At 40.8% G+C, this 26,955-nt stretch overlaps 3 protein-coding genes across 8 annotated transcripts in view; 2 read left to right on the forward strand and 1 right to left on the reverse strand.

The window, feature by feature from the left end:
* LOC117939150 (diablo homolog, mitochondrial-like) overlaps positions 1–5,659 on the reverse strand; it is a 29,385-nt gene extending 23,726 nt beyond the window's left edge. For all 3 annotated transcript variants that reach the window (XM_034864219.1, XM_034864201.1, XM_034864211.1), the window contains exons 1-2: positions 5,635–5,659; positions 5,142–5,148 (exon numbers count right to left, since the gene is read on the reverse strand). The gene's annotated coding sequence lies outside the window, so the exon portion shown is untranslated. The remainder of the gene's footprint in view (positions 1–5,141; positions 5,149–5,634) is intronic.
* Positions 1,789–20,484, forward strand: c2cd3 (C2 domain containing 3 centriole elongation regulator). 4 transcript variants are annotated; one of them, XM_034864134.1, is made up of 33 exons: positions 1,789–2,056; positions 3,309–3,578; positions 3,656–3,813; positions 4,585–4,763; positions 4,898–5,061; positions 5,159–5,291; positions 5,371–5,523; positions 5,626–5,773; positions 5,889–5,989; positions 6,358–6,561; positions 6,660–6,775; positions 6,859–6,977; positions 7,204–7,335; positions 7,430–7,888; positions 8,025–8,176; positions 9,190–9,433; positions 9,927–10,110; positions 10,204–10,387; positions 10,520–10,692; positions 10,783–10,918; positions 12,811–13,079; positions 13,465–13,545; positions 13,629–14,228; positions 14,321–14,647; positions 14,736–14,874; positions 14,979–15,043; positions 15,121–15,326; positions 15,415–15,548; positions 15,625–15,771; positions 15,964–16,154; positions 16,593–17,379; positions 17,968–18,076; positions 20,253–20,484. In XM_034864134.1, exons 1-33 carry the CDS (start codon positions 2,005–2,007, stop codon positions 20,388–20,390), a joined length of 6,654 nt encoding a protein of 2,217 aa, XP_034720025.1. In that variant the 5' UTR covers positions 1,789–2,004; the 3' UTR covers positions 20,391–20,484. The 4 variants fall into 4 exon arrangements, with proteins under 4 accessions (XP_034720025.1, XP_034720030.1, XP_034720031.1 ...); XM_034864139.1 differs by having other exon boundaries at positions 15,418–15,548; XM_034864140.1 differs by having other exon boundaries at positions 13,468–13,545.
* Positions 20,485–23,749: 3,265 nt separating this feature from the next.
* LOC117942107 (mitochondrial uncoupling protein 2-like) overlaps positions 23,750–26,955 on the forward strand; it is a 5,187-nt gene continuing 1,981 nt past the window's right edge. Inside the window, exons 1-3 of the mRNA XM_034867427.1 lie at positions 23,750–24,266; positions 25,792–25,999; positions 26,521–26,724. Coding sequence (XP_034723318.1) covers positions 24,141–24,266; positions 25,792–25,999; positions 26,521–26,724 — 538 coding nt within the window. The 5' untranslated portion in view covers positions 23,750–24,140. The remainder of the gene's footprint in view (positions 24,267–25,791; positions 26,000–26,520; positions 26,725–26,955) is intronic.

Consider the following 26,955-nt stretch of genomic DNA (forward strand, 5'->3'; position numbering starts at 1 on the left):
TGTGTGTCTGAACTCACACAACCAACGCTGCCTGCATACCACTCAGATATGTCAGATATCTGTGTCTAATTAGGTCATCATAACTCATCTTAAAACAGAGGGAAGTATTAAAACATAGTATTCAAATTCCCCTTATGAACTTGGATCGTAAGAAGCATTTGCATGTGACCTTATTTGGCGGGGGTGGGGGCAGACTGCAGTTTAAATCAAGGGATGACAGAGGAATAATACCTCTGCATGCTCACAATAAACATTTTCCTTCCAGTTCCCACAAGTGAATAGGCTACAAACAGACACGCTCTCCAAGCAATCACTGACACAGAAAATATAAGAACAGGACATACACTGGATGCATATTGCACATTCCTGTGTTCTCACTTAACAGCAGGACTTGATTATTCTCCCTTGGATTTGATGAAAAGCAAAATTATGTTTTCTGAAGCTCTTATTTGTTTCATTGCAAGGATTTATACACACTGTTAGGACTCTAGACATATAAATTTAATGAAATTAAAATAATAAAATTTAAGTATGTTTTCACAGGTCCATCTGAAGCTGGCTTTTCCCAGAATTCAAAGGGCTGTATTTTGCACTCTACCTACACACTCTGAGCAGCCCTCACTGTTACCATGATTACCACAACAAACACGGCTGCAGAGAGACTTGTTGCAAGAGCATAGTCCACCTAAAGCACATGTCTACACCATATGCCTACTTCAACACATTGTCAGAGTACGTGCAGTAGTTCTGCACTTTTTAACATGTTGGGAACCGTCCTAACGTGAAACATTTGGATTTTGAATACGTGTTACAGCATAAGGCAAGGCAGTTTTATTTATATAGCACATTTCAGCAACAGTGCAATTCAAAGTGCTTTACATAAATCATTAAAACACAGTTAGAAATGTATAAAAAATTAAAATCAACAAATATGTCCTAATTAAAAACAGATTACAGGAATAAAATTACAATGCAGTATAATGAATTTAAAAGAGTCTATGTCAATAAGAAAGGTCTTGATTTAAGAGAGCTGAGAGTAAGTGCTGACCTGCAGTTTTCCGGAAGCTTCCTAAGTGATCGTGTGCATATCTGATGGAAAAATTACATTTAAATACAACAATGACTGACAGAGAAGCTGTCCAGCAACAGCTAAATAAAGTGAAGCTGAAATACAGAAAGCATTTATACATCTCAGGTTTGCAAAAGAAAGAAAATCCCACCCTCTGCTGGTGATGTAAAAGAAGGCCGCATTCAGTTAAAATGTTGAAGAGTTGAAAAAACAAGAGCATCTATTTCACTATTTAAAACTGAAACTTAAACGTAAAGCTTTTTTTTATTTATTTATCCTTTATTTAACCAGGTAATACCCATTGAGATTAAAAATCTCTTTTGCAAGGAAGACCTGGCCAAGATAGGCATCAAAATTACATCACATCATTACATACGTACAAAGACACACACATAAAAACCAAATAAGCACTTACAATGAAGTCTCAATTAAAACATTGACATGTGAGGGAGTCCAACTCAAAGGTTCTCATTTTCAGCTTAAAAAGACTCAAAGGAACCAATTTACTAATTTTCAATAGGTTCTACTTTGACCATTAGGCCTGTATTATGATTAAAACATATTTCCATTATGTGCAATCATTTAAAGGCACATTTGATCACTTTAATCACAGCTAAACCTGCAGTCAGGGTGTTGTCACCACGTAGCGATCACTAAATGTGTACAAAATGAACTCAGTTTCCCAGAAGGCCCCCGTAAAAAGCAGCGGCAGCGACGGCGGCAAGTTCGGACCATACTGTTGCTGGGAAACCACAGACTGGAAAGTCGGAAACAGATTTGCGCGCTGCTGTTTGTATGCTTGTGTGCCGCTCAATCGGCTCTGTTAAATGGATTATTAGTTGGATGGAGCGTTATAAAACCATGCCTGTTAACGGTTCACCCCTTGCTTTGGCAAGGTTGTCATTCATAACCTAGTTAGCTTACTGAGTTGCGGAATGAAGAGCAGAAAACAGAGGTCCGTCAAAGCTGGAGGCAGCAAAAAGAAAGGTAAACTGTTGTTAGCTTAGCTAATTTGGCTACATGCTAGCAAAACAACTCGATAATTTACGAAGCCAGCTAGCTTTTAGCGTCAGCTGTCAGTATCACATTAGCCTCTTACGTTAGCGTACTAGCTAATGGTAATATGCTCTTACTTTCTCTCGGTTAGTGTTGTTTTTCCATGTGGTGTTGTGAAGTTAATGTGCCGAAGTGCCATTCAGCAGCTTTATTTTGAACACAGTTTGTGGGTTTGCCAAATGATGCTAGAATTGAAGTAAAACATTTGTCAATACTAATTGCTGCAGTTGTTTAGTGTAAATGGATCTCTTACAATGGTGTGTTCCTGTATTTGCTGCCTGCTGTATAGTTATCAGAATCCACAGCACTGTGTAAGCGCTAGAGTAGAAAGTCATAGCAGTATTTCTTGTAGATAAGTGCTGCATCACATGTTAGCTAGATAATAAATTGCTGGTTAACTAACGTTACAGATTGAATTCAATAACAACTATTCAGGTGTGATGTTTAGACCCTGACTAAGCGTATATGGGCTTAAGGTGTTTTGACTAATTGCCATCACTTGGGCAAGTAACTAGCTACCAGTTGTGCCAATTAGGTTCAAACACTCCTGGGTTAATGCATCATTGTCAGTGGTATAATAAACTCAACCCTTTTGAAATCATCATACAGTAGCTCAAAAGGAATCATTTAGGATATTTCCTAACACATCTTAACAGTAAGGCTGGGTGATATGGCAGAAATTATTACTATAATATTAATACGGAGATGTTCGTGCCAAATGAAACAAGTGTAAACAAGTCAAGTTTATCTTCAACAGTGTTTCACTGTTGCATGTTAAAATAATAATATGGCATAAGAGTTGTCTTTTCCTGGTTTTGAAGGCTGCATTACAGTAAAATAATTATTTCTAAACTTACCAGATTGTTGTAACTGTTCTATTATTTGCCTTAAACCACTTAGTCCTTATATCCACATTACTGATAATTATTTATCAAAAATCTCATTGTGTAAATATTTTGTGAAAGCACCAATAGTCAACACTACAATATCGTTGAGGTATTGATATGCGGTACAGTATAGTATATAACTGTTATACCAGCCAACATGTAGCTAAAACCTGCAGCAAATACCACTCTTACTGTCTTACCTTACCTGTCCTGTAATGGTGACATGAATTTAGAATTTACAGTGTTTGCATTTTTTGTGTTTTGACTATGCTGTAATTGAAAATAACACTTTGCAGTCCCAAGCGATGTGTCCCCCGCCACCAGCCTCCCTCCTCTGGTCGAAGGCCAGCTAAGATGCTTCCTGCGGGTGATTATAAGCCGTGTGTTATGGACAGTTCAGAAGCCTCAGTCTGCAACATTTGTGAGGCTGCGCTGGTGGGGAGAGTCCTCCAACGGGACGCTCTTCTTTCCGAGAGATGGATCACAGCCGTCGCAGAAGACCATCAAGACAACAGCTCGCTTCCCCATCCGCTGTGGGCCAAAGCAGTTTACTTCCTATCTTACAGGTGACTAAGAAGGCTTTGATAAGTTTGAGTTTAAAATGTTGTTTTAAATCAGCCACTAACCTGTCATTGATGAACAGATATGAGCTCTCTTGTGCTGGAAGTTCTGACCAAACCGGATCATTTGCCGATCGCACGGGCTCAGGTTGCAAGCATCTCTCGTCTCTCTCTGGCACACCCCATCAGTGGATTTTACACCCTTGTATCTCCAACATCTGAGAAGCTGGGAGAATTACAGGTGAGTGGAAACTTGAATGCAAATATTACTTGCCAGCTGCATTTGTGAAACGATGTTTGGTATACTGAAATGTAGTGAATAGAGAGACTCCCAGTGTTTTCCTTCGGTTTGTTGAGGACTTAGGTGCGTACAGGATTTAAGGGTCCTTCTTCAAGAAAATGTTACTTTTTTCATTCATCCCCATACATTTCTTTTGTCTCTTTGTGGTCATTTTTGTTTTCTTTGTAGTCGGTTTGTGTCCCTTTTGTGGTAGTTTTGCGTCTCTTTTTCACATCATTTTGTATCAATCTACAGTCATTAAATCTGAGAAAAGTCTATTAGTTACGTTCATTTGGCTTAGGTGCAGCCCCAAAAACGGCTCGGGTGCTGCACCTTAACCTTTTAATGGCAAGGAAAACCCTGACTCCACTTAAACAACTCATCTAATCTCTACCCACTCCAGAGTAGCTGTTTGTAGTGGACTGTGACCTTCCTGTGTAGGGACAAAAGAGTATCACAAGCAACATTTAAAGCCATGCAAACCTTAAGCCTATTAACAGTTTTTTGTTTTCATGATTATATCTGTAAAGTGTTTATTGGGCATTCAGTAATTTAGGACTCATCACCCACAACTGGCTCTTATCATTATTTACAATTGTGGCATTGACAAACCCCATAAATAGTTAGATGGATAGCAACATTTTTAATGTTCAAGGTGTTTCTCATTTTGTACCAGCAGTAGTAAACCATGTAAAATCTACATTTTAGCTTTGATTTTTTTAACCTCCTTAGGTTTCCCTTAATTTGGAACCTCTAACTGAAGCCTATGACAGCAGCAGCTCAGGTCCCATCACAGATATCAGCATGGAAGGACCACAAGTCACCACACTGACTGTGCCCTCTCAGTCCAGATCGCTCTCAGCTTGCAGTGGGAAAGAATCAGCCGGGAGCACCAGTGGAAACACTCCAAGGTTTGAAGTTATTGCTGTTGTGGTGTTGCTTTTCATAATCACATGTCTGTGTCTTCTTGTAAGGGCTCACTGGTAGAAAATTTAATTCTAAGCATAATAATCTCACTGTATATATATTGTTGTTATATTTTCAGAGGGAAAGACCACTTATATTTCCAAAATACCCAGAAAGATAAAGGCAGAGAAGAGTTATTGGAGAATCAGATACCGACAACAAACCCATCTCTGAACAATCAATCGACTGTGAATCCTTCAAATCAGGAGCCTTGTCGCCATACAACCAATGATATCCTCTCAGGTTGGTTGCAGCATGATTACACATCAGATGTATATAACCAGAAACTCCCAAATTTGACTGTCTCTCAATAAATACCCAACATTTTCTCTCATCTCAGTTATTCTAGAGCGTGGGAACAAGCTCAGAAATGCTATGGTGGTATCATCTTTAAAATGTGACATGGATTCGGTCCCGGCTCTGAAAGACACTCCTCTACCTCTCCCAAAGGATAACATCCCGCCACCTTCCAAGTTAGTGTTTCAAAAGTTTGTAAAAAAACTTATAATCTTATAATGCACAGTCTATAATGCTTCATTTCTTTGTCTGCAGGCCCTTTCCTTCTCCCTCTGGGATGTTTCTTCAAAATATTCTTCATGCTGATTCAACGCTCAAGCACTCTGATAATGTTGCTGTAGTCTCAGACTGCAGCTTAGACTGTCCGGTAGACACGGATAACAGAGCTGTGGATCTGCTCCTCGGCAGGTACTTATGTGCACATTTACTTTTAAAGGTGAGAGAAAAATGTAAGCATTTCTATTTTATTTTTGTAAAAGATTTTTACAGTTTTTTATTTTTTTTGTTCAGCCTAAACACGTCTCCTCTACCTCTCTGGGACGGAGATATCTCCTTATCTGAATCTCTGTCTGGCCATAGCAGTGTGTGTGGAGACAGTGAGCTTAATGATCCACAATATGATCAGAGCTTACTGGAAAATTTGTTCTACCAACCTCCTGTAAGTAGAGGATTTTCTGATGATTGTCAGGGAAAAAAACATGTTTTATAAGATTTTGTAGCAGAGGGTTATTTGAAGTCATTCTTCACATAGTCATTCTTATCTTGTCTTTCAGATGTCAGATATCAGACCAAACAACACAGAGGAGGAGGATCAAGCAACAGTGCCCTCGAGTAACCAACAGCTGACACAGTCCGGACCCAAGATCATTAGAGGGTGAGGGTCTTTACATGCTCCTTAAGCCATGCTGCTCGGACAGTAAAAAGCTCCTTTCAGAAGATCTAATCGGGGTTGGGAGTGTGGGTTCCATCCAATGTTTTTTATCCCTCCACCTTTAAACGTAGCTACTCTAAAAGGGTTTATATTCTCCCTAAGGTACTGTAATTGATCAACATCTAAAAAATAAACCAGTTAGAAAGAACGCTGAAGGACATTGGCCAGATATATAAACTATTTACATTGAATTAATGGGATACACGCACGATACCAGGATAGCATATAGCACAAACATTCAGTATGCAAATAGACTTGATATCACCTTTTAGTACATTTAAGATAATTCACCATAATATGACTGTGTCCAGTCCAAACTCAGATCCTCAGCGGTCCGCAGATGCTGGTGAAATCCCTCCTGGCCTGAGTGCAGAGCAGGTGACTTTGCTAAGTATGATCCGGCTGGCAAGAGTGACCATCGACTCCCTGACCGCACCTCCAGGCAATGCAGCCAACACACCTAGAAAGACCTCTAGTAAAGGGAAACCTCCTAGACCATTAACCAGCAAGAAGTGGTAGGCAAAGCATTTCACATTATTTTGATCTCATTTAAAAATAATAATGAAAAGAAATTATTACAAAAGCTTGTGTTATCTCTTCTCTTTTCCATCAGCACATATTTTATCGAGTATGTGTTCCCGATGGCCTCCACTTCCAGTCGACATGATCGTAGTAAGGGTGGAGATGGGGAGGTGATCAGAGCTGTTGCCAGTAAAGTCACAGGAGGAGGTATGACCGGTTACAATCTGCTTTTATGAAACCTAGCTGAGTGGGACAGGTTTTGACTGAATCTGACTCTTGTGTTTTTTTAGCCGTGAAGTTCCATCAGCACTCTGTGTTTCCTGTCCAATTCAGCACAGCAACAATTGAAAAGTGGTGGGGAACTGATCTGGTTTTCAAGATTCACTCTCGAAAGAACGACCAAAAGAAAGTAAGTAGCTTTGGGCTAAATGTTACTCATTTGATTGGTTACAATGAGTTTTATTGGTTGGTTTAAGAGTGACTCACTCAGGGTGATTGTTGCATGTCTACAAGTGTCAAAGGTTTACATTTGGGTCTATTTAAATTAATGTTTGATGTAAGTTGTTATGGTAATAATAAATTAGAATTGGATCTGAATGAAGCGCTGGTGATGACTTTGGTTTTTCCTGTTGTAGCCTGTTCCCATTGGCAAGGCAGTTTACCCGCTGCGCTGTCTGCTGCAGAGCAAGCAGCTGAGTCAGTCTGTCGTCTTACCTGTACAAAGTGTTGAAGGAAACGGGGAAACACACGAGATTGGACCTCTGAAGGTAATGTACTGGGTATTTTTTACCCAGGACTTTGAAAGCCTGATATGTGCTACTCAAGTAACGTTTATAGAGATTATTTTATTTTATATTTCAGGTTTTACTAGAACTTGCTACAGACAACAAAGATTTCTCCTCTGAAAAAAGTAAAAGCAAGCTGGCTTGGAATGACACATCACTTTCACAACCTGCACCCAGTCAACAGAGAGAGACCAGCTCCAGATCTCAACATGTGGACATTGGCAGGGAGGAGTTACCAGCTGGTTCTTTTGAAAATTCCAGACTGAATTCTTGGAGTCATCAAAAACCCTCAAAAGGACCCTCTGCCAATCTCGGCCTCCACACATCACCTCATATATTCCGGCAGCAGGTGGAGGTGGAGGAGGATTCTGAGGTCCTGCTGCATACGTTACTCATGGTGCCAGATGGAAAGAACTTCAACTGTGAGCCCATGCAGGCTCCAAACGTGTACTTGAACTGTAAACTCTGGTGTGATGACACGGCAAGATCTGTCATCAGCTGGGGTCAGGCAAATCCTTCTTTCAACTTTGCGCAGGTTCGTCAAGGACATCACGTCTTCTTACAATAACTTCATTTTTTTTAATTAGGCTACAAAGGAAACAACATTCATCTATGTTGTAAATGAAAAATCTCATTGACCCACACGACTTTTTCTCCATCCTTTGTCACAGGTGACTCCTGTGGCCTTAACAGCCAAGATGCTGGAGAGGATGAAAAATAACGTGATGGTAATCGAGGTGTGGCAGAAAACCAGATATTCAGGGCAGGATCAACTCCTCGGCCTTGTGAAATTACCTCTCCACCAGTTCTACATGTCATTTAGGCAAGTCGTAGAAATACATGTTTTTAGAATTCTTTTTAAACAGAAAAAGTAAAAGCTAAAAGTTTTTATTTGGATTAGTAGTGAGTGAGAGAATAATCACCATGTATTTAAATTGGTATTGCTGACTTTATATGGGGAAATTAAAGCTGGAACGAGTTACTTAATTAATAGTACTTTGTTCGATAGAAAATGTATCTACTACTTTTTGACAAGAGTTATTTTTTTAAGCAATAGTAAAGACAAATCACTGCTTCTGGCCTCAAATGTAAATATTTGTCGGCTTTCTTGGTCTACTACGAAAGTAAATTGTATACATTTGTCAGACAAAACAAGCTATTTGTATATAACAACTTTGGCTCCTGGGAAATTATAATGATTGATCACTCCAGATAATAGTCAGAATTGATAATTATCATTAGCTGCAGCCCTAGAAATAACAAACTCCAAAATCACAACTGTGATATTTATAGCAACCAATATGTGGATCTTTTTTTTTATTTAACCTGCCCCTTTGGTTGGTGTTGTGGTAGTCCTCCAAAACAATATCTACAATTATTGCTCATCCTATATACATTTCTTAGATGTTCAAAATGAAACTCCAACTTACCGCAAATGACAGTACACACGCCTTGTAAATGTTGACTAAAATATACCTGACACAGTGAGGGTCCACATGTGACAGCCTCCCTGCATGGTGGCCCAATGGTTAGCAGTGTAGCCTCACAGCAAGAAGGTTGTCCAGGTCGTTCCTGGCCTTTCCGAGTTTGTATGTTCTCCCCATCTGCGTGGGTTTCCTCCGGTTGCTCCAGTTTCCCCCACTATCAAAAAACATGTACTGGGTTCTCCAGTGGCTCAGATCTAGAGTTGGTCCCCAAGCACTGTAAAGGGCTGCCCACTGCTCCTTTGAGGATTGGTTTAAATACAGTGATGAATTCCACTACATGTCCAGTATGTGACTATAGAGAACCTTTACCATTTTACTAAACCTCCTCTCTGTTTTTTCTCCCCTTCAGGGATCCAAAGATCGCCCACCTTCTTCTCCAGGCGCAGTACCCTGTCTTAGGGGTGGACTGCTACATGCCTGTCATTGATGTCTTCTCAGGTAGTTGTAAAGGTCACCTGAGGGTCGTTTTGGCTATGGGCAAATCAGAACAGATAGTTGCCCTCCAACGCACGAGGGATGAAGAATATGACTGCTTGTCTCATCTTGTGAGACCAGTACATCTGCTTGATCATCAGCATCATTCACAAACAAAGGTGAGGATTCATTTTTTTTTGCATAATGCTTGAAGCATTTTGTGTGTGTGTGTTCTTGTCAAGCATTAATTGCAGGTAGACAGCACCTTCAAAGGCTGTTTGAAGAAAAGTTATTTGGCACTCTTTGCTGATGCATTGTAAAAGTACTAAATATTACTAATACATTAATACGTAAGTAAACAAGGTTTAAAGCTGCTTATATTTAGAAATTTAAAGTATGTAAGAAGTTTGAATGAGAAGTTGATTTAGGATCATGCTGAACAGTATCCAAACAAATCAAGAATTTCTCATCTCATACTACGATCTGAAAAAGTTCAGACTCAGTGAACTCTTACATAACTGTACTATATACTCTGTGTGTGTGCAGTTTTATCAACTAGTAATTGTCACGTCTTTGAACTGACTGCAGGTCTTCTTTGTTTCTGTAATGAGTTAAGAGTAGACACTGCTGACAATTGGGTAAGTCCCTCTCATGATTGTGTTTCTCCTTCAGGAAATTGCATCACAAGAGGAAACTATGAGAGAGCATCTGTTTGTGATAAAAGTGGAGAAGGTAAATGGGCTGACACCTCTGCAGTCCACAGTGTGGGGTGAGGCTGACTGCTACATCCAGTACAGTTTCCCTTCTCAGGAGGTTGACCCTGCTGCAAAAGTGGATCCAAACCTCATAGAGAGTAGTAAGGCCCTTTTTTATTGTAGGACATTTTCAAGAATTTTCCAAGTTTTTTCTTCTGTCTGCTTCAATCTGACCTGTATCTCATCTCCAACAGGCGTGAACCTGAAGCTGTTTCGTACCACCACAACTCTCTGTATCCCTGACCCACTGTTTGGTCACTCTGAGACTCACGTGCTTCTGGCTCCTGAAGGGGTTCCGGTTCAGAGGCTGCTGCTCAGCTCTCTTTCAAGCCAAGGCCTAAGCAGTGTGGGAGGTGTCCAGTTTGAAGTCTGGTGCAGGTTTGTGTTGTCAAGTCCAAGTGGAGAAAAATGGAACTCAACAATGTTGTCATCACCCTGAAACTATATTACATTTTCTTTGCATAATCCTTAAACTTACTGGTTTTATATAAAGAATGCTTGTCTCCGCAGATATTATTATCCAAACGTCCGAGACCAGCTTGTGGCCAAAGGAATGCTTCCGTTGTCCAAGTTGTGTGCCATGGTCACCATGCAGAGACAGCATCCTGATGAGGCTCAAATGTTCTCCCTGCCCCTGATTCCCAGGACGGACAGTCCCACAGGACATCAACCTCAGCCCTCAGGTACACAGACACAAAGAGTTATGGCAATATAATGCTGCATTGACACATTTAGCATCTCAAATGTTGTGACTGATCTATTATGTTTTTCAGGCTTACTAGATGTGTGCATTCGGTACAAGCACCGACCAGTGAGACCTGAAGGTCAGACTAGTAAAGGAGCTGCCTCTCGTGTTGTAACACTTGTGGTTCAGGTGCACAGAGCATCAGGGCTGCAGGCCGCCGCAAGGTACATCACTACCAGTGTCCTCTTGAGAACTTCCTTTGTTTTAAACTGCTCATATTATGCTTTTTGGCTTTTCTCTTTTCTTATTTTTTTTTGTGCGTGTACTGGGTTTACTAAATGAAAAAGCCCAAAGTCCACCACCAAAGAGACTTACCATCTCCAACAGAAAACACTGTTCACAAACTGCTCCAAACAGCTCTGTTGTAGTCCAGCCTTTACTTCAGAGACGAATGTGCGTCACTTTGCAACCCACGTTATAATGCTCGCCTAGCTGCTAGCAAGGTAGGCCCTCATACTCTGCTTCTGGCTGGCTAGTAGTCTTTACCTAGTAACTGCACATGTGCGACTCCCAACAAAGATGCAACAGGAGTACAATTCCTCCCTCTGTAGCTAAAACAGTGAGCTCAACACACAAGGTGGAAAAAGTAGCTGCAGTACAACAAAAATATGGAGTTTTCTGAAAATGAAACCACATAAACCTATTCTGGTACAACCTGAAAATGAGCATAATATGGGCGCTTTATTTAAGGGAATGGAAACTCCCCTGAGCAATCAAACACACAATTCCCGGCCCAGAGAGCTGTGTTTGCTTTAGTAAATGTGTGGGAAAACATTTCTACTTGGGGGATGACTAGCGGCAAAGTTTGTGGGTTTTAGTTTTTGAAAAGCAGTTTAAGCTAAAATAGGATACCTAGTTACACTTTTAAAGGAACATGCCGACTTATTGGGACTTTAACTTGTTTACCGTTACTCCCAGAGTTAGACAAGTGGATACATACCCTTCTCATCTCCGTGCGTGCAGTAACTCTGTCTGACGCCCCCAGCATTAGCTTAGCCTAGCACAGATGCTGCAGGTAACCGGCTCCAACTAGCCTACTGCTCCCAATAAGTGACAAAATAACACCAACATGTTCCCATTTACATGTTGTGATTTGCCTAGTCACAGGGTGTACAAAAAACAAGGTCACATGAGACACAGCACTAACTGGGAACTACTGTATTCTCAGAAAGGCGAAGCACCGGTCCTTGGGTGGAGTGATTACATAGACTTTTGTCTATCAGCTAACAAAATTTGTAACTCCTCATCTGTGTATTCTGGCTCAAAAATTTATTTTCTAGATCTTTGCATGATACCAGGTAAAAATCCTCTGAAAATTCCTCAAAGTCATCCATAATCACCAGTGTTGTTTGCTACTAACTAGCTATTCACATTGGTTTTGTTGACGAAGGTAACTGTGGTTTTTGGTGTCGCGTTAATCCCTATTTGTTAACAGTCTATGTAATCACTCCACCCAAGGACCAGTTATTCGCCTTTCTGAGAATATAGTAGTTCCCAGTTGGTGCTGTGTCTCATGTAACCTTGTTATTTGTACACCACAAATCACAACGTATAAATAGGAACATGTTTGTGTTATTTTTTCACTTATTGGGAGCAGTAGGCAAGGTAGAGCCGGTTACCTGCAGCACCTGTGCTAGGCTAAGCTAATGATGGGGGCGTCAGACAGAGTTACAACACGCATAGAGATGAGAAGGGTATGTATCCACTTATCTAACTCTGGGGGTAACGGTAAATAAGCTAAAGTCCCAATAAGTCGTCCTGTCCTTTTAAGGCAATTTCGCCATAAGTTAATGTATTTTAGATTGTATTTGTCTCTTCCAACTGAAACTACTCTTCCAGTTATTACATTGATAGAGAAATTGCTGTTGAGTTGTTTCACTGTAAGTTTTGAGATCAACAAATGATGTGACCTTCAGCTCCATTAATTGGTCGGAAGGCAAGTGTTTCAGCAAAGATCTTAATTCCTGTACTGAAAGTATTGCTGATTTCCATTTTATACATCTATACCGCCTCAATTGCTTCAGCTTGTTATGGTTCTTTTGCATATCTGTTTCAGAGTTGTATCAGAACAAGATGAAAGATTCAGCTACTTTGCCAGTGTGGGAGTGAACTCATACGTCACAGTCGAGCTCTCCTTCATGCCTGGGCGTGAGAGGAGGTGCACCCGCATAGCTGCCAGGACTTTCTGCCCAGAGTTTGACCACCACATGGAGATGTCCTGTGATCTGCTGTTTCAGAGGAGCAGTGGAGAAACCTGCAGCCTGGCTGAGCAGTTGGGGGAAGCATCTGCTGTCTTCACTGTCTGGAACAAAGACAATCGCAAAGGTTTAAGAAACCTATACCAAAAAAAAGATAATGTTTATTTCTTTTCGCGGTAACAATTTACGTTCAAGTGATATTTTTGTTAAGCAGTGCTCCTACTTTTATCCGGCTTATCCTTTTAATAAAAATACAGGATACATTTGAACCAAAATCAAGTCCACAAATTAGTGTGTTACTGTTACCAGAACTTCTCCAAATTGCATATAAGGATGGTGAATAAGTTTTACCTACACGTTTTTGGACATCATGATATTCCACAATGTGTCCTTTAGTTTGTTCAACAAAACTCTTTAATACAAGCAATATTTCTGCATAAGTGTTTAGTTTTATTATTGGTCAACAATATCTGTCTGTAAGTTACTCATTTATTTTGTGCTATTTGTTGCAGCAGTATACACTCATAAGCCAAAAGAAGTGATGTTGGGCATATTGAAAATACCTCTTGCTGATCTCCTCCATAAAAGAACAGGTATGTGTGAACTCTTAGTAGTTGCTGGGTCAAAAAGATTTTCTTAAAAACAGTAATCTTTTTTTACTTTTCCAACCATAAAGGTATTTCTGGATGGTTTGGACTGTATATACCTCAGGAAACAAGTTTTTCTCAGCACCAGCACATCTTGGTCGGGGGCCTCGAGATCTCTGTCAAATTTGCCCACCACTCAGACAGGGAAAGAGTCATTAAAGCTGCCCGGGGTTTGAGCTGGGAAATAATCCAGAATGAAGTGCAAGATGATGAAGAAGCTTGGGGAGACGGCATTAGAAAAATGTCTTTGACTTTTTCAATGCCTAGAGCATGGGTACCTGTCCACTGCTTGCTTCTGCCAGGCCTCAGTGAGCTTGAGCGCTCCACCTACTGCTACTTCAGGTACAAGTTCTACGACCAGGATGCCTTCTGCTCCCACATGAAACACCCCTCGGTTGAGGAGGAAGGCCAGGCCACAGTGGCCTTCCAGGGAAGTAGAACTGTGGAGCTGAGGAGGACTCAGCCCTTAATGTGGTATCTTCGAGAGGAGAAGCTGGAGGTGCAGGTTTGGGTCGCCTTTACAAAAGACAACAGACAGAGACCCCGAGACACAGACCGACTGGTGGGTTCGGCGTTTGTCGATCTCTCCTCTCTTGCAATGACACATAAGCAGAAGCTTACTCTCAGTGGTAAGAATTTATTGATTGGGTTATAGTTTAACTGATTAGGATTGCTTTAGTTAAATGATGCTGTGTTTAATCCAAGTGTTGTGGTTTTACAGGAGTGTATCCGCTGTTCAGACGCTCAGCTGCAGATCTACAAGGGGCTGCTCTCAGGGTGCACATCACTCTGACAGCAGGCTTCGTCCCTGCTGGAGTTGACGCCCAGGTGGACTCGGACAGCCAAGGGGAGCTCTTATCGGAAGAGGTGGAAGCAGCAGATCGATCCCCCTCGCCCACAACACCCAGAAAATCCCAAAGCAAACACAGGAATAAATCCCCCAGAACAACTCCAGACATCACATCTGTGCAGCACACAGAAATGAGCACGGCTGAATCTTTCCCTGTGACTGTTGCAGTGGACCGGGCTATGCACCTAAATCTGAAGGGTAAAGTTATGACCGGAAATCCTTTCCCCCTCTTTTTTTTTCTACTTACATTATTACATAGTAGTGATGTGGTGTGTTTTTCTGGCAGGCTGTCCTCTAGCAGAGCGCAGTGAGAGGTCACCATGCTGCTGTGTTTCGTACGTCACTGCAGAGTCCGCTGAACCAGTGTCCACAGCTGTCATAGCCAACACCAACTGCCCTGTGTGGGACCATCAACATGAGTGCAGGTCAAGCTATATCCCAGGCATTAACTTAAATCTTTGAGGATATCTTTGGTTCACTGAAATAGTGACATCAAATATTGGGCTGATGATTTTTTCTGAATCTACAGGCTTTCAAAGCAGCTACTGGTCGATCCACAGCAGTCTCTCGTGTTCAAAGTCTGGCACAAAGGAGGTAAAGGGAACAGATTCACTTTGTGACGTTTATTACATTGATACTTTTGATAGATTTATTCACTCTTATTCCCATAGAAACGGAGAGGGTCATTGGATTTTCCTCTGTAGACCTGTCCCCCTTAGTCTGTGGCTTCCAGTCGGTGTGTGGTTGGTACAACATCACAGACTTCAGTGGTCAGTGTCACGGCCAGCTCAAAGTGTCCATCACTCCACTAAAGGGTGTCCACGATCTCCGAGGACAGAGAAAAACTGTGAATGAAAAAGTTGCCAAAAACACACCGGTGAGAAAAAGTATTCATACTGTAAATAAAGTAAAAAAAGAAAAAGAAAGATTGTTTTATTTTAATAATAATGAATGCCATTTGTTAGCAGACTTTATTCCAGGCACTCCCTCTTAGCTACCATACCACAGCCACATACAGTAGCTTCCCCTCTCACATCAGCCGACACCCCGAGCAGAAGATCTCGTCGCCCGACCACACAGACAGGCTGTTCTCCGAAAGGTTTGTAGCACACTTGCACATTTACATACAGTCATGATTTAAAATGTCTTTATTCAATGTCTTTACTTCTGTTCAGGTCCGGTGAGGGCGACCGCCACATTGACCATATGGACAGAGTACGTCTTTACCATCAGAGTCTGCAGGAGCAAACAGCTGCTCATTCTGTCTGTAGCAGTGCTGGTGACATCAATCCCTCCAGCTCGCTCCTCTTTTCAACACTCAGGTATCATTCTAATACAGTATCTACACAGTTTGTTAGGGCTGAAACACGTCTGTTTCCTTCTGCTCCTGGACAGTATTAAAAATGTTACATACATTTGCAAGTACTGATGACTTTATTTGCTAATTTTGCTTTTTTTTAAAAATTTTATTTATTTTCTTAGATCTTACCTTTGACTATGACTTGTTTTTACAGGAAAAAACTATCTGAGCTGGACAACATCCAGAGATACTTCAGCCGTAAGCTTTCAACTCCCACATTCCAAACCACGAGGGAGCAGGACTGTCACACCAAGCACGAGGAACAGAGGAACACAGAGACAGACACATGTCAGCTTCTTCTCAAGTCCAACCAGTTAGTTGGACAAGTCAACAATATCATTAGTGGTGAGCTCTTACACATGGATGATCCATTTCTTTTCATTTTACCATTTAAAGTAAACGTTCTAGTTTACCCAACCCTGGCAGATGAGCCAGTTTACTGCGGACACAGTCTACTGTTTAGCTTGCTCACTCTAACCATAAATGGAGACATCACTGTACCTTCTCACTTCTTGAGTCCTCTGAATGAAGACCAGTGGTGCGGAAATCTCTGTCTAACTATTGGAATGAAGTCAACACTGCATTGCTGTCAGCCTAAAAGTGCCCAAGCTATTTACATCAAGCCAGTGCACGGTACTTTAGGGCTAAAATCTTTTATTATCGATGAATCTACAGATTATTTTCTCAATTAATAAATATATGGTTTTCTCTCATTTCCAAGATGATGTGTTTAAATTGCTTGCTTACTTTCAATCTAAAATCTTCACGGTCTTCTTCATCCAGGTCTACAAGAACACCACCTGGAAACAATTCCCTCGGACCCCCAGAGCAGCTCAACAACTTCCCCTGTTGCAGACAACAACCCAAAAACTATCTGGGAAAGTATCTCCAGTCCTCGCACAGCTTCCAATTCTTCCCCAAAAGGTTTGTCTCCTCTGCACTCTCCACTGCCAAAGATGCCCGAAGAGCATAAAGACTCTGAGCCCGAGGAAGAAAAGGACAGAGGAAAGGGATGCAGGGTTGCTGTGTCCGAGGATGAAAGCGAAGAAGGTGCAGACAAAGATGGAGATCGGACAGGTAGCACATGGGACGAGAAATCTGACGAGGATGATGAAGACGAAGACAAAGATTACGAGGAGGTTGTGGTGAAGCCGAGGCACCTCAATGAGGTGACCTCTTTAACAGACAAAACCAGTCCTTGGACTAGCATCATGTCAGACCCTGACCTGGTTTCCGTGGAGAGCCTGGAGGAATCGGAAGAGCCGGATCTAAGCCAAGACGAGGATAGGCAGACGGTAAATCTGCAAACTCACGACTCTAGTGGAAAACACAAATGTGCCAGAAAAGAAGAACGTGAAGGTCAACAATATGACAGTTTTGATGGATCAGCAGTAGACACTACAGACACCGAGACAGATGGTGAAAGGACACCTCAAGCTGTAGATGACAGAAAAGAACCCAACAAGGACCCCAACAAGGGGTCGGATGACAGAGTTTCATCACCCACCACACTGCACACCACAGATACCCATGATGCTTCATGCTCCCTGGACAATCAAGACTCCAAAACGTATCCTTGATCTGTATTTGTTGTCGCCGGCAGATTAATTTGTTTTAGAAGGTCATTTTGGATTACGATTCATGGCAAAACTCGTTGAGTGACTGAATTGTCCTTCAGCTTCATGTAGATACACAGAAAAAAGTAGGTGCAGGTGTAATGACATTAACAGATGCAGCCACCCTCTTTCACTGGTTCTTGTGTGATCGGTTTGTGGAGAGTTTGCATGTGAAGTCAATGGGAAGATGCAGATGTGCTTAGAGCGGTGCAAATTGAGGCAAAGACTCGTCCCCATGAGTTAAAAATGTTTTAACTTCAGCAAAGAATTAACACCTATCTCCGGGCTTTATTTATCAACTTCCTAAATATTGACTATAGACTGGAGAGTGAAGATAGAATAAAACAGACACAGTCCCATAATGAACAGACAGTCCGTTTACGGCTAACATCTGTACAGTTGCTAAATAGGATGTTAAGGCGAATAAACATCTACACCTACTTTGATGTATAACATGATTATAAATATCTTTTTTTTTTGGCATTTACCAGCTTTATTATCTCATGAAATTCATTTATGTTTTTTTAACATCCTACATTAAGCTTGGTCCCACTGGAAGTCCCTAATTTCTTCCTCCCTTCTCACCAACTGGAGGCATCTATGAGAGTCATACGTTTAGCTCCATCTTTCTCCCAGACCGCCAGCGACCCGGTGAGTTTTTGTCACCAACTCAACTTCTGGCACTCACACTCGCTCGCTCTTTTTCCCCACTTTTATACTCTCCACTCACGGCAGTATCAAGTTATTTTCTTTTTTTACACACAGTCCTATTTTTATAGATTTTCTTTGATAAGGTAGATATTAAAAATAGTAGAATTTGTAGTCAGTTGACATCAGTACTCAACTACTATGCAAAAGCAGGGCGTTATTTATAGATCAATTTTCACTTCACATGACACATACTCAACAGAGACCAGTCAAGAATTGTAACATTGCGTACCAACTAAACTTCAGCATAATTAACTAAACAACTGACTTGTTAGTTCAAATAGAAGATTTTATATATATATATATATATATATATATATATATATATATATATATATATATATATCAACAACACACACGCTGTTATAGGATCAGCATGAGTAAATCTGGTGTTCATTGTTCCGGCCAATGTTTACACTGCAATGAAAAATGTGCACATGCTCATTAGTCTCTGTTGCATGTTTATTTGCCGTAAGAAATCTTAGCATGTTGTGTTGGAAAGGTGACTTAGTAGTTTGAACAATCTTAAGATCAACAGAATATTGTGTGATTGTTTCCAGCCATACACTGTGATGTATCCAGAGGCATTCAGCACCTGTTTAATGCAAGAACAAAACCTGTCCTTGTGCACGTGTGTTTACCATAGGTACATATTTAGACAGACAGGTGTCAGGTGATTTTGTCTTTAAAATGTCACATCATGAGCCAGAATTCATAGGATGCTTAGTTTTAAGTGAAGGAGGGGTTTGACTTAAAGCTGTAATCTAGAAGATTTTCTGTTAAAGAAATGTAAGTAACTCTTAATCACCATGTAACACAATGGTAAGTGAGCCTATGGCCCACCCCATGAACTGTGTGTCGTTGAATGTGCCGTATTACACTTTTTCTCCATTGTATACACACAAAATGGAACTATGCACACAACTCTCAAAACTTGAAACTTATGTATCAACCACACCGCGAAACTTGAAGCATAAGTTCCATTGTTTTCAATCAAGTAGAAATTCTAAATTTAAACAGGACTGAAGTTTTAAAGCGCCCATATACTGCTCATTTTCAGGTTCATAATTGTATTTTGAGGTTGTTCCAGAAGAGGTTTACATGGTTTCATTTTTTAAAAACACCATATGTTTGTTGGACTCCACATTGCTGCAGATCCTGTTTTTACCCTGTGTCTTTAGGTCTCTATTTTAGTGACAGAGAGAGACATCTTACTGGTTTTAGCTACACTTTTGTACTATCTTTGTTGGGAGTCACACATGCGCAGTAGCTAGGTAAGATCACATCAGCTAGATAACTCCAACTTTGGTCAGTACAAGGCAAAATAACATGATGACAACATGTGATTTTTTTATTTTTTTTTAATTTAATAATACTTTAAGGATTGCCACTTTAAATAACACAATGAAAACATATAAAATATATTTAGATGCATCCATTGGAATGTTGTCTGTTTGTAGTTCTTTTTGTCTGTAGTTGCCCTGATTACATTAGTTCTTCAGTCAACTTTAGCCAAATTGCTGCATCATTAAAATGATGATAAAATTTATAGTAACTTTCAGTTGATTGTATTCTCATAACAAAGAGACGTTATTGTATCACTAAAAAAGATATGCTTTGTTAATATTCTGCACAAATGGGGAAGCACACCAATGTTAATGACCACGGGTTTCCCCAGAGTTTTCCTTAGTGCACACTTTTGTTAATGGATCCTGTTTCAAGTAGGGTGTGGAGATATATGTGGAGGCGCTGGAGTTTAAGGTGGGACGTAATGTTATGTTAATCTTTACAGGAAGGACCTGTTTAAATAACCTGTTTGAGCTATTAACTTATTGCACATTTTCCTGATTGTACTCCGAGTACTACAGACAGACACGTGGCCTGCCTGGTAAACTGTCTGCCCATGAAAAGTAATCAAAGAAAGGCTTGTTCTGTTTGAGCGGTCCCCCAGGTTACCACACACCTCAAACACACACAAATCAATTATCCTTTGACTAATCGGTCAGTATGCTTGATTGTTATGAGTGCAATAGATAATAGTGTTATGAGTGCTGCAATGAAAGAGTTATTTTGCTGCATCACTCAAACTGCAAGTGTGTTTCTAATTGGAACTTTTCAGGGGCCGTGTTCTTCACTTTCCAGCTTTCCACATCCCAGAGGTCCTCGACAGCGTCCCAACATGTCGCCATCATCCATGAAGAAAGAGACTGAAAGAATAGCAAAAATATTTGCAGCTCACTTTGATGACAATCGGTAGGACGTAGGTGGTTTTTGTACAGCTCAGAGGTTTCAGATCATGTAAATTTAATGTTTGGTATTTTCATAAATAAATATTAACTGTTTTCAACTCTGGACACTTTTGTAAATGGTTGACATACAGTATATGTTATTTATAAAGTAAAGATTTATCATGTGCATAATCTCACATTTCCAGACCTATCTCCACAGCGCTGGCTACATTATTATCTGTTCTGGGACGGGGAAAAACACAGACTAGTTTCTTTAGATCCATCCTGTAGCTGATGACTGTCAGGTTCACTGTCAGGCCCCATCCAACTATTTAGTTTATTATACCAGAACCTGTTTCTTAAAACCGCCCTCGGGTTACATTAACATGTGTGACCTGTCTTTTTGAACCTGTGCTTAGTTGGTTGTTGAACTGTTTGGATTAAAGCCAATATTTTTTTTCATTTTTAATATGGTTCCTTAGTTTTCACCCGAACAGCCACGAGGGGCAACAGTGCCCAGTTGTCCTATCCTATGGTTACAGATACCTTAAAAAGATCACAATCATTAATTCAATGGGGGGGGGGGGGGGGGTTGTCTGTGTCCTGTTTGATGAAGTTATAAGACTGAGCCTTTTGCTTTTAACTGTCCTGTTGTCCTCAGGTCAAATTTGACCCCTTTTAAAAATGTCTATCAGAAATATGGCATTCTTTTTAACCAAATTACCAAAAAATAAACTCCCTTTGCAAATACACTCAATCACTTTCATTGAATTTCCGGTGAAAATTGAAATGTTCATCCACTCAACATACGTTCCTCTGATCTTAACTATTAGTCAAAATAATTCATAATTTCTGCTTTATTAACCCAAATATTAGGTATAATTCTATATAAATGAGGGTTATTGACTATGGATTCCAAAAAGTAGTGTAAAACTAGTGGTAGTGTAACAAAGAAATGCGTTAAAAAGTTCAAATGTAAAACAAATAAGTGTTAATCTTATTGACCCGGGAGGACAACATAAGGGTATAAAAAAAAAAAAGTTTGAAAAAGGTACGAAAATGTCAAATGTTTTGGGTTTGGGAGGACAAGACTAGAGTTAAAAGCAAGTGTATCATCCAGGCCAAGAGGCTCTCATCCCCGTGGTCCTCATAAAGCCTTTGGTATTACAAACATTACTGTTTATTTAAATACTTTCCTTACAAGCTCTCAGCATAATGTTGTGGATAGAGAGCTAATCAAACAGGGAGCTGGTTTAGTTTCTGTTGACAATAGTAGCAGATTATCGTTATCCGCGTAAGCGTGTGCGTGCGTGCGTGTGTGTGTGTGGATGGGTTTTATGTGTATGTGATATTTTGATTTGATCCCAGCACACTCTTTGGTCAGCCAACTGAAATGTTCTATTTTCCCATCTGGCCTTTGATGATTTGAATATGATGGAGAGGATGTAAAACACTGAATTGATATAGATACGAATTTAAATTGTAAATATTCCATTCCTGAACATTTAACAAGCCAAAATAATAAAAATAACTACTCATTTTTAACCTGAACATTGGGAGCTTGTGGAATATTATACCACATTACCATTACTATAACCATAGGTAATAAGGTGGTAATACTGCATAATCCTACGAGAAGAGAGGGACATTACCCTCTGTTATTACACATAGGCTTAAATTACACACACATGCACTAAATGGAGAGATGTCAGAGTGAGGGGGCTGCCCATAGAAAGACACCCAAAGCAGTTGGTGGTTCGGTGCCTTGCTCATGAGCACTGTGGCAGTGCCCAGAAGGTGAACTGGCACCTTTCCAGCTACCAGTCCACCACCATACTTTGGTCTGTATGTGGACTTGAACCTGCGACCCTCCGGTTCTCAACCCAACTCCGGACTGAGCTAAGTCCATTATCTTATATGATAATCGCTCCGATCCACTTTTTGTTGAGATAAACGTCACAAAAAAAAGTCAAAGACACAGACTGTGTCCTGATATGAGATTTCAATGTTGATGTCTCCACAGATCATGCTGCAAGTGACCTCATTATACTTTACATTCTTCTTTTTTCTTTTGTACCATAAATCATTTAACCAGAGTAACACATTCCACTAGGTGAACTATTGACAATATCCTAACAAACATTCAAAATACTAGGCTAGAGTCTGGTGTTTTCTGATACTACTGATCAATTTATAATTGCATTATTCTAGACCTTGCAAGTAAGATTACATAACCACAGTAAAAAAAACTAAAGTACTAAATTAGAGAACCCTGCAAAAACTTAGTGAAAGCTCACAGGCCCAAACATGGGAAGCAGTCTATGACTGCAAGGATCCTGACACTGCATATGACAACCTAATAAAGGAGATCACAAACTTTATTTGTTGTACCATCATAGAGAAGACAGCCGGTATCTATCACGCATAAAATTAACTTCACAAACATTCCTTAAAAACCCCAAGTGCTATGAACGAGGAAATGTACACTAATTACAGGAAAAAACATAGGCCTTCTCATAGAATAAGGAAACACAAACACTATACACACCTCAGTCAAGCACTCATATATAAAATTTCACTTTACGAAGTTTTTTAACATTAGTCCCCCAGCCTGCCAATGGTCCCCCAGTGGCTAGAAATGGTGATAGGTGTAAACCGAGCCCTGGGTATCCTGCTATGCCTTTGAGAAAATGAAAGCTCAGATGGACCGATCTGGAATCTTGTTACTTATGAGGTCATAAGGGGCAAGGTTGCCTCCCCTTTCTCTGCTTTTCCCACCCAGCAAATGTGGCCCAACCACACATGTGGCAGTAGCTCAGTCCGTAGAACTGGGTTGGGAACTGGAGGGTCGTTGGTTCAAGTCCCCGTACTGACCAAAGTATTGACGGTGGATTGGTAGCTGGAGAGATGCCACTTCACCTCCTGGGCACCTCCTGAGCAAGGCACTGTATCCCCCCCAACCAATCAGGGTGGTGGTCCAGCACTGGCAGCCCACTCACTCTGACATCTCCAACTCCCTTTGTACATGAATAGGTACTTAGCATGTGTGTATTTCGGCCTTTGTGTACTGATTATGTAAGTGTAAATTGTAATTTCCCCACTGGGGATCAATAAACAGTATACATTATTGTCTATATTAAGTTAAATTTTTGGTGTCTGTGTTTTCTGCTGTATCTTTATTGTTACGGGGCCCCCTCCAAAAATGCATAGTATCTTTATGGGATTCCCCATTTCACGCGGTCTACATTTGATCATTGTAGGCCTACCTTCTGAGATTGTGGTTAATGATACAAAGATGACGTATGAAATAAATCATAATGAAGCGAGTTGTTTGCATGCAGTGTGTCTGGTTTCCTTCAGGGCGGTGCAGCAGCTTCGGTTAAAAGAGTCAACATCTGGGACAGGAAGCCTCCGACACTCGGCTTCAGTCCATTACTGCGGGCGGTGTTTGCGTTGATTTGCAGCGCGGAGCCCGGATGTTTCTGTACTATTTATAAGTGGCATGAAAAGTTGGAGCCTTTTTTTATGGCTTACGTTACCGGCACAAAAAGAGGACTTGACTTGGAAAAGACAAACTTTTCCATACCTGAAACTCAACGCCGGCTCAGGTAGCACACCTGGATCTATCGTGACGCTTCAGAGGATTGACTTGATTAAATAACCCAGTTCTAGTATATAATGCTTTGAAGCGCACACGGGACATGATCTACCTGTCTGCCTTCCGTTTGTATTGTTCCTAATTCTCTGTTGATCCTCTGAGCTGAGCTGTGTCATTAATCATGGTTGATGGAGGAAGTGCTGATCTGGCCCCGACAGCCGCTGTCAAGATCTTTTCAGCCGGAGCAGCTGGCTGTGTGGCCGAGCTGGTCACTTTCCCTCTGGACACAGCCAAAGTCCGACTGCAGGTGAGGACACTCACCTGTCCACAAAGTCAGCCCTGATTGGTGGTGATGCACTGCTTTAAATACTGAGGTCCTGGAACCCCTCAACCAATCCCCTCATTTGTGACTACACACACTTAAAACATTTGTAGCCTCTCTCTCTCTTTCTCTCTCTATAGATAGATTGTATATATTAAGTTCACTTTTTAATTATATCTCTGTAAATTTCATCACATCACAGAATTCTGCCAAAGCACTTTACCAGTGGTGGAATGTAACTAAGTGCATTCACTCGATGGCCTACTGTTCTTAAATGCAGTTTTAAAGAACTTAGATACTCTAGATAGATAGATTCATCCCAAAGGAAATTGTAGTTGTATGAATATTTCGATTTTATGGTACTTTCCACTTCAACTCCACTACATTTTGGGCAGCAAATATTGGTCATTTTACTTCACTACATTTTCTGTAACCCTTGTTACTTGTTTCTGAGCATAATTAGATTATTAATAGGAAATATACATATGTTCATGACCATGTATTATTATAGATTAGGCCACTAAGCAGTATATGTGTCATTCTGCAAGATGAGTACTTTCTTTACTTTACTGAATCATAATACTGTACTTAAGATATTGAATGCAGGACTTTTACATGTAACAGAGTACCTTTAGTAATAGTGTAGTATTGCTACTTACTTATGTAGGATTTTGAATGCAGGATTTTTACATGAACCGGAGTATCTTTAGCACTCTACTGTAGTATTGTTACTTTTACTTAAGTAAAACATTGGAATACTATGGAAGGAGATTAGGGCCAATATCAAAAATGTATGAGTTTAATCTCACAATTCTGACTAAACTGAGAACGCAAGTGTATTTTTCACATATGGCCCTAATCCACTTCCATAGTCCCCCCTCCTCAGGTGCTGACAAGTCCCAAATCCCTAGGGACATGACATGTCCTCAGTGGTATCTGCAGCCCTGCTTGCTGCATCGTTTCTCAGCAGGCTCTGACTTACAAGTGCTCTAAGCTATGTTGGGTGACGTTGCTTCTTGTTGACGTTTGAAGTAATGTCAAACAAAATGAAACTAGCTTCTTTTTTTTACAGTGTGTTCTGGGGAGAGGCAGCTCGCAATTAGTGAAGAGATGTCGTGACAACAAATGTAGCCTAAAACACGTGTGACATTGCTTAGAGCACCTTTAAGGGGAAGTCTTAACACAAGTGCATGTCAAACCGATGCTGTGACAAAACAAATAGGAAGGAAATGGATAATAGATAGATAGATAGATAGATAGATAGATGGATAGATATTACTTTGTTACCAAGGACATGTATGTGGGGGAGATGAAATATGCTGCAGTGGTGGGGGGATTGGGATAGGTAGGCACACCACAGGGCAGTGAGGGTGAGATATAAACGTCATAAGAGACTGATATGGTAATTATCAATCCTAGAGGCACATTTTTGGTTCCTCCCAGCAACAGTTTGTAGACATTGTGAGTCACCTGTGATAGAATGTTTGTAACATTTTGGTTGTGCATTTAGATTCAAGGTGAATCCAAGTCCGCATTGAAAGGCCAGAGGATGAAATACAGAGGTGTGTTCGGCACCATCTTCACCATGGTGAAGACGGAGGGCCCGAGAAGTCTGTACAACGGCCTGGTGGCAGGGCTGCACAGACAGATGGGCTTTGCCTCAGTCCGCATTGGCCTGTACGACACCATGAAGCAGTTCTACACCAGAGGGTCGGAAAGTATGTGTCCAAACGGAGCCGATTCAATCTGTCCCTGTTTAGAAGAAATGTAAGACTTAGCAGTAAATTCAGTTGTAATCTGCCGATTTCTGTTACAACAGATACAAACATGGGATATTGAATATATTCACATATAGGGCAACAAGCAGATTCCTCTTTCGGGGAATAGAACTCCATCCATCCCTGCAACTATACTTTCCGTATTTTACGAGATGGGAGTGAGAATGTGTCGATATAGCTGGAGAGACTTCTGCTTCGTGATGCTTATCATGAAGCTTCAGAATCAGGAAAACCTGGGATGTAGCATATTGTTATTTCTTATTGATTGTTTGCAGGTAAAATGTTTTATTGACAGGCAAATAAAAAAGCATAATGGATGTTATGAAAGGACAATTCCCCAGCCAAATGTATTCTTTTGTCTCTACTTAAATACACTAGCTAAATATGTCATCAATATCAAAACCTTAACTTAACTTGCTTGTGACATCAGAGGAAAACAGGTGTCTTTGCTTGCATCACAGATGCAGGAATCGGGACTCGGCTGCTGGCGGGCTGCAGCACCGGAGCGATGGCGGTGGCCTTTGCGCAGCCCACTGATGTGGTGAAAATCCGGCTCCAGGCTCAGGTCCGCCAGCCCGAGAGCAACTCTGTGAAGAGATACAGCAGCACTTATGATGCCTACAAGACCATCGCCAGGCAGGAGGGGATTAGAGGGCTCTGGAAAGGTAAATTAAAATGGGCAACAAATGTTGCTGTTTCTGTTGCAAAGTCAATTATAATTTAATTTTTTTTTATTATTTAATTTACAGTGTTTATTGATCCCCAGTGGGGAAATTACAATCTACACTCTGTTTTGTTAGTAATCCCTACACACATGCTTAGGACCTATTGCATGCTCAAATGGAGAGATGGCAGAGTGAGTGGGACCAATGCCCTGAGTGATGGGAGGGGGGGGG

This window comes from Etheostoma cragini, chromosome 3 (genome assembly GCF_013103735.1).
Source record: "Etheostoma cragini isolate CJK2018 chromosome 3, CSU_Ecrag_1.0, whole genome shotgun sequence".
Lineage (NCBI taxonomy): Eukaryota > Metazoa > Chordata > Actinopteri > Perciformes > Percidae > Etheostoma > Etheostoma cragini.